Here is an 11939-nt window from a genome sequence, read left to right as displayed (position 1 = left end):
GTAGAACTAAAATCACTATTGTTATAACTCAACTATGCATAATGCAGTTTATAATATGTTTATAGTTAACTGTTTTATACCAGTGGAAGATAGAATGTTTTCTCCAGATAACCCCAAACTTAAATTTTCTAATTTACTTCAGTCTATACCTAATTAAGCAGATGAATTGATGTGAGTATTGATGTGAGTAAGGAAGATACATGTTTAAGTTCTTTTTGGAAGTTAGATCCAAAAGCCTAACTCATCCACATTCAGTAATGCATTTAGACAACTTTAGATGCTTCCTTAAATCAGTAGGATTAGATGTTTGCTTGAAGTTAAGCTGTGAATTGAAGAGCCACACTAAACTGGGAAATACTAATTTAAAGGATTAGCTTTGGTTGAAATTTTGTAATTACTATGTAGAAATGTTTCTGAAGAATTGAAATATGTTAATTTTTCTATTAATTTTAAACCAACTTCTAGACAAGTGAAAATATTTTCAGTTCTATCTCTGTATCCCATTACCTTAACTTCTATCATATTCTATCAATGAAGAAAAAAAAAAAAGTGTTGGAAAAGGAAGAAAACTGTTTTTCCAGTCTAGAGGTGGCAGGGGAGGGGAATATCAAGTTCTACATTCCTGATTTAAATAAAATAAAAAATTTAAAATGAAGTGATTCTATGCAACAATGCATTAATATTTTCAAGCTTTAACTGGGCAAGTTGAACACAGGACTTGTAGAGTGTTTTCATTTAAGTGTACAAAGAGCTCTGAGGTCACTTTTTGCTGACATGAATGTCTATGCCACTTTCAATTTTTTTCACTGATTTAAGATGAACATACAGGTATATCAGATCTAAGTGAAGAGGAAGAAAAAACAAAACAAACAAACAAACAAAAAAAAAAAACACAACAAAAAAACAAGCCATCATTTGTATTAAGAAACATTTTTATTAACAAAACAGTAAATTCCACTTGCTTAGCATTTCCAATAATGAATAAATTGGCCTTGCAACAAATAAAAAAATCGTAAATATCTATCACAGAAAGCACTATAAGGTTAGGGGCATTGGGCCTCTCTTCGATGTTTTAGGGTTGAAAGTTTCACACATTATTTAGTGTTTTGTTAAAAAAGGCAACACAATACAGTCATAGAAATGAAGCCATCTCAGTCAAACAAATTAGGTTATTATTGAGAAAGGATCCAATTTTATGTTAGGTAGTTGGTTTATGTCTGTTTGTTTGTTGTTGCTGCTGCTGTTTTTAAACACAAAGGAATATTAAATTCACTTGCTGGCACTTCTGATACATCCATATTTGTTTTTTTTTATTATTATTATTAAATTACAAAATTAAAGAGGAAAAGGAGAACCTTCAGAAACGGTGTTAAAATTGTGTTTGCTTATTAGAGTAGTAGCAGATATTTTTTTCATTGATGTATGTATTTAGTTAAAGATTAATCTACCAAACTGCCTGGAAGTTGACCTAACTGTGCTATTTCATTAATGCAATCAATACCACGCAGAAAAGACAATTTCATCTCACCCAAACCATGTTCTTTCATGTCCGATCTGTCATCTGATTATTCTTGTTCTTCCACGTATCTTTAAGCACTGAAATCTTTCAAAAGTGACAACCAACTGGCTTTCAAATTCTTTCCTGCCTCCAACTCAAGTCTCTTGCTTCCAGCAATGACCTTCAGAATACCAACCCTGCCTTTCCCTGAGTACAGCTGTCTTGTAGTGGGAGAAATTATGAATGCCATAGGTGAACAACCATCTAAGAAATGAGTTTTTGATGGATTTTGTGAACCTGTTCTCATTTCTCCGTAAATGTTAATGAAAAAATAATAATTTTACAAATATAACATAACACACCTTGATGTGGTTGACAACCTTCAAGAGAGGCATTTTCATGTCAGCTACATGTATTTTTCAAGTGCTCTGACTCCCAGATAGATAGCTGTACCAGTCTCCAGCATTTTTCATCAGCTGCAGTGAATAACACACAACAAAATGATTTGTGCCTGATGTTTAAAGCTAATTTTAAATTCCTTGTTCCTGTCTGTAAAGTGTGGGCATCTATATTCCCTCCCAGGAGGCCTTCCAATGATTTGGTTGATTTCAACTGAACTACCCTCTTTCTGTCTAATGTATTCCCTTTGAACTTCTTTGTAAATAAAACGTTACACTATGATTTATTGCTGTGAATCTAATGAAACAATACTAGAAAAAAAAAATAACCTGAACACGTGAATTATAGCATTAAATTTACTACATTTAACTAAAATGCTTTTATGTTTTATATATGCAAGAAAAGCTGTTACTTCAAAACATGATGAACTTATATTTGTCTAATTATGATGCCTTGCAATACTACACAATCAACTTAGCTAAAAGATTTTTTATGTGCCAAAATGCCCACCATTGAAAAGTACTATCATGCACCTCAGATTATTTTCATTTTGGAGAAAGGGGTAAATTCTGCAGTAGAATCAGCCTGGATTATAAAAATGGGTCTTTTTAGATCTTTTGCCCTCCGATGCTGTAGTAGCTGTTGTTAATATAACTGAATGTCAGATCAACACAGTATGATACTTCCTAAGATTCTCACGAAACTCATCATTCTCATAATTTTGTAAGAACAGGTTTCTGTAAGGCAAACCATGCTCTCCAATAGTGAAGCTCTGACTGGAAGCCAAAGGCCAGTGTAAGTCACTAAATATTTACCTAATTAATGAAAGTATATTTCTAGGAAAATTGGCTGTTCTGATCAACTTCATTGATGCATATCAGGAGCAAGAGATGGGGATAGGAAGGAGAAGAGAAATTACAATAGATATATATTTTTGCTTTCTAGTCCACTTCTTTCATACAAACTACAAGAACTTAATTGCAACAGAATAGAGGCTGTACAGGTAAGAAAAAAACTAGCTGACTCTTATATACATTCATACACGTTCCCCTTAGTATAACCACTACACTGTAAAATAAAGTAAAAAAAAAAAAAAAGGAAAAAGGTCTGTGACAATTTATAATGGCTGCAAAAAAACTAAATTGGGTCTGTTGCTCCAGATGTCGTAAAACTCTCTATACCTAGCAACACTTATAACATTGAGTTTACCAAAAATGGCTGAAGAGCAGATATAGTTTGCATTTTCTATACAACAGGCTATAAAACATCACTTATCACAGTCCAGAAAGCACATATAGATGTGTTTTTATATAAACATATGTAATAACATATTAAGCGTGCATGAAAATTTCCCAATGATTGCATCTATGCCCTCTTGTTTCCTTTTCTTTCTTTTTTTTTTTTTTTTTCTTTTGTGGAAATGTGCCTTATATTCCAGATTTTTTTTGTTTGTTTGTTTGTTTGAAAATAAGGCCTCCATACTATTTTCCTCACAACCAGAAAGGGGCTTTTTGAAAGTATTTCTACATAAGTCTTCAGAAAAGCCAGCACTTTGTTTCAAATGCAAGTTTCCAATCACTGCTTCACTGCACCAGACGGCAAACTGTTTTATGTTTGCTTGTTGAGTCACCATATATAATGACAGTCTTCTCTGACAATAAGACTAACTTACTTCTCAAGAAAGCACTAGCACTTTGGCTAAATCCAGAATCATAGGTAGCTTCTTTTTTCTGTTTTTATATTTTTTCCTTTTTTTTTTTTTAATTTGTTTTGTTTCATATTGTGCCTTGATGTTGTAGTAATACTCCTTGCTTTATGAATGCGTGGTGCCATCATTGTCTTTCAGAACTGTTCCAGCAACATAAAGACAGGCAGAGTAAATGAAAACACTGTGGATGTTAGGGAATTTATCAGCTCCCGTTTCTGAAAAACAAGAGCACGAAATGCTTGTTTTTAAAAACAGTCTTTCCTTTCTGATTGCATTCCCTGTCTTTTGTTTTTGAATGTGCTTCATAAAAAGTAAAGTAAATAAGTTTGTATTATGTCTCAGATAAAATGAAGACTATTTCTATACAAGCGTTCTTTTAGATGTTGAGATCAGACATAGTACTCCTTATCCTTATTTTTCTTGTTTTTGTTGGAACTTTTAGCACTGTTGGGCTGTTTTTCCTTGATTACAGCCCCATTGGATTGTGCTGAGTTACTGATGTAGTTTCGACTCTCATCTACATGATACGATCCTTCGTCTCGGTTCCTGTACTTGTACATAGCATACAGGAGAATGAGGATGCACAGCGCTGCTGCTGCCACGATCCCAACTACCATGCCTGTTGTGCTGCTGGATTCACGAATCACCTCGGACGAGCCAGGATACTCCCTTCCTCCTCCTGCCCTGGTAGGATTTGCTGTAGGTAGATAATGAAATAAGGGAGAGGTTATTATTGAGTTTGCACATTGAGGAGTTAGTAATATCTACCTGCTACTATCGTGCATAATTCTATTTGCACTCACTTGGGTCAGGCCAAGTACCCTACTCCTAAAGCATTCAGATTCGCAGCCCATTCAATTTTCGTGTCTGTTAATGCGAGTAAACAGGAAGAGGACAGCATGGACAATCTAATTTTAGCCTTCAAAAGCATGATTTCTCCAAGAATTGTTACTAAGCAAAGAATGTCTAAATCATCTGGAATAATTAAATTTAAATGCCAGAACACTAACATCTGGGAAGAAAGAATCTCTCCCTTCTCCTTTGGCTATCTTTTGTAAAAAAACCAACAACGACACTATAGTACTTATTGTGAGGACAGTGATAATAAGACACACTAGCAAATGAAATGTGGGGGGAAAATCGAAATTCCCCATATTAATAAATGATAGCAACTAATAAGGTGTCTACAAATAAAAGGATCCTCAGCTATTCTTTAGCCTCCTTTCAACCAGCTTCTCAATTTCTCCTTTCCTTTTAATATTTTTTTCAAATTAATTATATTTATACTTTTATTTCTTTTAGAGTACCCTCAAGTCTACCATCTCTTTTGTAATTCACAGTCTTCCTTGAATATGGCTATGCTTTAGAGTACCTTTTCACTCAATTTCTCCCTTTCCCTCTTTTCTTCATTGACCAGATGTTCTTCCAAGCAACTGTATGTCCGTAAAAAAAACTCTCAAATTACACTAGACAAGGACTCAACCTTATAAAAACCCACCTCTGAGGTCACATTCTGTTCTTTTCAGTTGTGATATGAACTGAACTGACCTGTGTCTTCAGACTGTGAAGTCTTCTTTATAGGAACTATTGTGTTGTCTGGCATATTTTATCTCCTTCCACAGCCATGTGGAATGAAAGCTAATTCCAAAAGGAATTTGTAGGCTAAATGCCCACAGCACACACAATGCCCGTGTATCTCCCATGATTTCCTTTACTGCATTTAGCAGAAGGAGGAGAGGAAGATACTTGTACAGAATATTTTTGAGCGGCAACAGGTGGGATAGATCTTCTATAACTTATGAAGTATTATCAACAAAAAATGAAGAGACTTGGGTCTATGCAGTATTCCTCTAATTATAACAGCATTTCCCAACCCCTGAGAGGCTGCGTACCCCAGCACAACCAGCTTTGGCTGAGCTCAGGAGCAAAAAAAGAGCAGTGAGTGAACCAAAGCTTCCCACTGAGCGGTGCAGAACACTTTCATTAAGCATCCAGGCTGGCTTATAGAAACCACATTTTAAATCATTATACATGGCTGAAAATGCAGTCAATACAATATAAATGTTAACTAAGAGTACAGCTAAACACTACTTTTACAATATATTCGTAATTTCAGCTTTGTCAGCCCTTGCTACAACCAGCATTTTAAAGAAGTGTATTAGAGAAATATCTTGTTTAAGGTGCACAAAGGCATATGCCCCACCGTCACTTTTCTTTTGCATTCTAGACGTAATAGGAAGACGATGATTTTAAGGATGCTACATTAAAGGTAATGCCACACAAACTGTTTTGTCAGACAACTGCAACGAGTTTGGGCAATCAAAATTAAAAGCAGCCACTAGCTACAGACATCCATAATTGGTCTATGAATAATAAAACAGTGAAAAAGCCTCGAACCCTGAAAAGAATGAAGCTCACTGCCCATCTTGGTATTACTCGTATTGGTGATTTGTGTTCTTAATGTTAGAAAGCCACTTCCTGACAGTTATCCCACATAGGTTCAAAGAAGGTGACATTTTATTTGGCTGCAATAACAGAGGCACCACAGTAAGATGCAGGAAAACTGTCATTTGTGTCAAACAGTACTTTAATTTTTTATTTTTTTTCCTCTGCAAGTTCTTAGTTAATGCAAGCTGATACAATTGGTCTGTTCTATGACTACACAAGAGATCTTGAAGTTTCGCTTCAGAAGGCTCAAAGATTTTTTCTCATTTCACGGTAGGTACCATCCTACTAAGAAATGGGGTCTGTCTCAAAGTAGTAACTGTATTAGATCGTGTTTCTTCATTTTAGCTATTGTAGTAAATGGAAATCCTTTTACACACAGGTTTTCATTTATTGCTTTATAAAAGACAATGCATTGTTTCAGAACAAAGACTCCTGAGTATTTCCAGAGTGAATTAAAAATGAGACAATGTTTTATCTTACTGTACGTGGTTTCAGGAAATGAATAAAAGCAACTGAATGAATTCTGTCAATACCTGATGGACTAACAGCTGCTCTTTCTCTTTAAAGTAACAGACATTTGGGCCAAATGCCATCAACTAACTTTACAAATGATGTCCACTAAATGACGATTAACAGCTTGCTTATAGGAAAACAGTCTTTTAACATTGCAACCTGAAAAAAACAAGTAAGATATATTTTTCAACATTACCTAAACTCTTGCCTCTCACCTGATGGCAGCCTTTTATTTTTAAGAATATTTTCACAATTATCTCATTTATCCCATCTGTTTTAGGAATATTCAACTACATGAATGTTACTTAAACTTAGAACACTTTCAAAGCATCTGTTGCTACATTTGTTTGGACTTTTGTAAAAGGAGCAGTTCAGCAAGGAAAATTACTTCTTGCTATTTTTCTTCCATTTACATTAAAATATGCATTTAACCTAGCAGGGCCTCCCGAGACAAATGAAGAAAATAAGAGGAAAGTTTTACAAAGCACATGGGTTTGTCTGTTTACATTTCAGGCGGGAAAGACTTGTGGAGCACATGCTATAAAGCAAGTGTCCGATCTTCAGACAGGGAGGGAAAGGGCACTAGGAAAAGGCCAGCCTACACTTCATCTGTAATCTGTGTAAATAAACAAGTCCCCAGACATCAACACTGCTGAAACATCTGCCTTTTATTTAACCAGGACCTTTAGTTGACTAAGACAGAGATATCTTAGGGCATTTACCAGCTGGATTTTTTTTTTTCTTGAAAGAGAAGAACAACTGCAGACAAGCACAACAGATTATATCAGTGGAGAGCAAGCAACAATTACCAGGTTACAGGAATCTTGCTCTTCACTTCCCAACTCTTTGAGAAATGCATGATGCCACCCACTATCTTTGCAGCTGAACCAGACAGAGTCATTGGCTCCTGGAACGACAGCAGAGTGGTTTACCTATGGGTAAACCTTGGCTGCTACTTGGTCACAGTCTCTGTTAATGTCCATAGCAGTAGAAATCCTATATGAAGTTTCTAATTTTAAATAAGAAGCTAGATATTCTGGAGGTGAATCAAGATTAAATATTAAAAAGATGCCAATATTTAAGATTGAAAAGTCACAAAAAAATTCTGAAACAACCTATACTAAATTGAGGATAGTTCAGTGAAGAACTACAGCAAATCATTAGGACCGTAATTATACTCAAACCATGCCATAACAGTGAGAGGAAATACAAGTTATCTTGTGGTGCAAGGATCCTTTCTCAAAGCAACTGCTCTGAAGCACAAGTCTTCCTGTCAACAGCACATGAACAGCATTTTTGAATTGCCTCAAAGACCAGCTTAGAACAGACTGATTTTTAAAAGCCTATTCTACCACTTACAAAAAACTTTGCATGAAATAATAGCAATTGAACACAGTTTAACATTGTGTAATAATGGATTAGAAAGTTATTATTCTTGACTGTACTTCTAAAGTGGTTTAAAATTTAACAGGAAAAATCTGACTATTTTCAGTGCCCAGTTTTCATTAATACTGTGAAAAGAAAATTGGAATTGCAGGCTCCCATGGTGTTTGTGAATTGAAATTAGCAGACTTAAAAACAAAACAAAAAATCCAACAAAAGGACCCCAAATGTGTTTTCTTTACATCTATACCTTCCCACAAACTGTGAATAGGAAATTACTCACAAGACAAGAATGTTTAACTACTACATTTGCAATGAGGCATGAAGGCAATTATTTACAGGACACATACTAATTTTCACTCTGTGTGCTATCATTGTAGACCTGTTTGTAGTCAACTTTATGCAGCATTGTTGGATTCTGAGCATTCTGTTGGTGTCTGAGCTTACTGCAATTTCTAATTCTCATTTAAAAAAAAAAAAAAAGTCTGAAAAACAAATCTCAGTTCTTCCCCTGACAACAGGTGGGACAGATGCAGCCCAATTGCAAAATCAGGATGAGCATTGGCTGTAAACTTATGCAAAACTATTCTGGTCCAAATACAGGGGTATCTCAGCCTGCTGCCTTCCTACCTGTTTTCACATGATTCTTGAAAGGGGGCAAAAACTGGCTCCTCAGGGGATGCCCAGCAATGACTCAGCTGTCATGGGAGGGAAGAAGTAGGAGGTGATTCCACATGCAGCTGCTGTAGCTCAGTGACAAATTCGCATCAGATCTGAAATGGTCTATATTCAAAAGCATGAATAAGCCCTTGTGAGAGAGGTACCACAAAACTAGCTTCATTGCTGTGCATGCAATGCTGCACTTCTTAACCATTGTAACACAATGATTAAAAGAGAATGGGAGCAGAGAGCTGCATACACAACCCACAGAGACATGGTGGAAAGGTGTGGTGTTTGTGAGCTGAGTGTTTTTGCCATCTTGAACTCACGCCAATGCATTTGCTCTAAGAAATTTATCAAATGCTGAGTTTGAGGGAGCAAGACAATAACCTACATTTGGAGGTGTTTAAGAAAAAAATATTACAGTAGCTGTTCTACTCTTTGATATGCAAAGCCAGATTATTTGCTTCCTAGAAATTGAAATCTTAAAGGTCCTTAGTAGGAAAGACATAATACATTAACATGCTTCTAAAGCGACACTAATTTAGCTACTATTAAAAGTAGTCTAGCAGCAAAACACCATCTACATGTAAAAATAGTAGCCCCTTTATTAAGGAGTAAAACATTCTCTCTTTGCACTGAATGTAGTTTTAACCTCCAAGTGCAGTGATTGGCTGTATATTGACTTCAAATAATTTACAAATTCTACCAGCTCCTTAAGGTTTTGCAGGTAGTTTTTTTGTTTGTTTGTTTGTTTGTTTTTTTTTTCCCTGTGGTTGAGAGGTGGGAGAGTCGTTGGCTCAATCTTCTTTAAATGTTAAAATAAATCTAAAGGGAGATAAGTTGGCACAGTAGCAATTGATGGACCATGCCAAATCAATGGATTTTATAAGTTAATATAATCTGCAGAGCAGAGGGGAACATTTCATAGTTTAATAAAAAGCTTTTGTGAAAACATTTTCTGCAAAATTGAATTTAATTTTAGCCAAAATGGAAGATTTGAACCAATATATCACTTCACATATTTAGCAGTCTTCATCTCTGTGCTCTTTCTATGATTTTTTTTTTTGTTAACATTTTCAGTTGTATTGCTCCTCTTTTAGCATTCCTTCCCTTTCAATATGGATGCTTTCTCCTTTTACCAGTTCAGCTGTCAGTCCTACTTTTCCCCACTCCTACATGTGACATTCATCTTTGCATCTCTGCTTCTTTCTTTTCCAAATTAAGTAATTTATCCTGTTTCTGTGTGTGTTCTGGGGAATCTCTGGTAATTTGTTACTTTGCTTCAGAAATTTTGACTGATCAGCAGAGTCAGTGGGTGGTCTAGATTTTGAATTGAAGTATTCCTAAATGGGAAAAAAATGTTCTTGCAAATAAAATAAGGAAGACTAAACAAAAATAATATACTACTACTGATAACATATTTTCAAGCTTGAGCTAAGCAATTCCAATTGTGGCAACTCAGTTAAGACAACTAAACCAGTATGTTAGTTGCCTGCAGCTCTAGCTCCCTGAAGTGTCAGATGAACACCCACCCATGTTACTACAAAAAAAAAAAAAAAAAAACACAAAAGGGCAAGGGCACTGGGAACACATTTTTGGTAGCAGCTAACTGTTAGATCATCTTCACTGAACCAAAAACTTGTGGGGTTAGTGACAATTACATTTGGGCCCCACTGAATTAAGTGAAAGCTTTGCTGTTGAGGAGGACAGCAGGTCCTTTGGAGGACCGAGGCTTCATTGCTTACTATTTTTCCTATAATTTCATTAAAAAATAAAGAAAACAAAACAAAACAAAACTTACCACCTAAATTAGGAATCAATTTTCTGCAAGGGAACACCAAAATGTCATTGTAAAGAATGAGGAATCTGATGGCTTGACCTACAGATCAAGGAACGATTCTTGCTCATGAAGTGATCTATAGATGCATATACCCGCATTCATCTTTGCAAACATGGGTGATTCCCTGAATGTTCTCACTTCTTCCATCTTACTTTTCCATGATCCCTTTTCCGTAAGATTTTAAAGGGTATGTTCACAATACCCTTTACTACTGTTTAAACCAGTTTTCATTAAAACTATCCAAGTCTTATATCTAGACTACAGTTCTTAACCTTAGGAAAAGTGCAGGTTTTGAAACCTATAGGCCAGAATGGTATGTCAACACAGCAGAACAAGGTTTCATTCAAGTCTTTAGATAGTTAGATTGGAATAGCCTAAGGTTAGACTATTCTGGGTCCATTCATCTTCATTACAGGTTATTTTTGCCTTGAATTTTCTCTGCTTCCATTTATGAACAATACCCTTAGAGAATACCTACTTCTCAAACTTGTCAGGATTCACCTGCTACTTTGTAGGCTGTCAAATGACACACTAAAAAATGCAATGTTTATGCAGAGGTTTAAATTAGGTCTTTGCAAATAGCTGAAAATTAGCAGCTATGGTCCTACTACTATTTATGCAAGAGATAATGAAAATTCACTCTGCACTGATTGCTAGAAAACACCAGCAAAAAGTACTGTTCATCCTTATCTCTGTTGTCTGGTAGTGGGGTAAGCAACAGTCTTCGCTGCCAGCAGTCTGTTAACATGGTAATTAGTTGATAAGCTGCAGCTGGTATACACCAACTACTTTGTAACACCATATTAATTGAATTTATCAGGTACTGCAAATGGTTAGCTAGAAGCATAGAGTTCTGCTTAAACACTTGTGAGTTCCCAGTTAGAATGCAGAAAAAAATAAGCTGCAAAAAAGCTTATGAACAGAGTGAGTGCCCAGTGTCATTTAACTCAGACACATGATGCTCTGGCCTCTGACCCACTATCATGCATGCAGTACTGTCAGCATTCCCACTTCCTTAGCAAAATTGTATTTTCTCTGTTTGCTAGGGATGGCTGCCTCAGATTCCCATCTATCTAGTCCTTCCTCCAAACAGTATTAGAGGTAAAGCAAATTTCCTATAGAATGTTAAGGACCTGATTTTTAATATTGCTTTGTTCAAACTTGGTATAAGAGGAAGCTTTGGCATAGAAACTGAGCAATATAATGTTAATTCAGACCAGTGTTTTATCTATAAGCCTATTTGTAAAATATTATTTTTCTTCTAACGTTCATAAAGACAACGATGATAAAAAACCTGAGGAAAACATCTTTCCACATAGAGGTAAATTCAATGCATATGCATTACTGTATTGAGTTTACATAGCAAGGTTTTGGTAGTAGGGGGACTGCGGGGGTGGCCTCTGTGAGCAGAGCCCAGAAGCTGCCCCATGTCAAATCAGAGCCAGCTCCAGACAGCTCCAAAATGGACCTATTGCTGGCCAGAGCTA

The 11939-nt window shown here is 35.8% G+C and overlaps 1 protein-coding gene across 42 annotated transcripts in view; it reads right to left on the bottom strand.

Moving 5' to 3' along the window:
- Positions 1-3280: 3280 nt before the first annotated feature.
- Positions 3281-11939, bottom strand: part of NRXN1 (neurexin 1) — a 703785-nt gene continuing 695126 nt past the window's right edge. For all 42 annotated transcript variants that reach the window (XM_068675787.1, XM_068675785.1, XM_068675788.1 and 39 more), the window contains one exon: positions 3281-4302. In XM_068675787.1, coding sequence (XP_068531888.1) covers positions 3995-4302 — 308 coding nt within the window. In that variant the 3' untranslated portion in view covers positions 3281-3994. The remainder of the gene's footprint in view (positions 4303-11939) is intronic.

Source organism: Anas acuta, chromosome 3 (genome assembly GCF_963932015.1).
Source record: "Anas acuta chromosome 3, bAnaAcu1.1, whole genome shotgun sequence".
Classification (NCBI taxonomy): domain Eukaryota; kingdom Metazoa; phylum Chordata; class Aves; order Anseriformes; family Anatidae; genus Anas; species Anas acuta.
The sequence above is the reverse complement of the archived record's forward strand: the minus strand, read 5'-3'. Positions and strand labels throughout refer to the sequence as shown.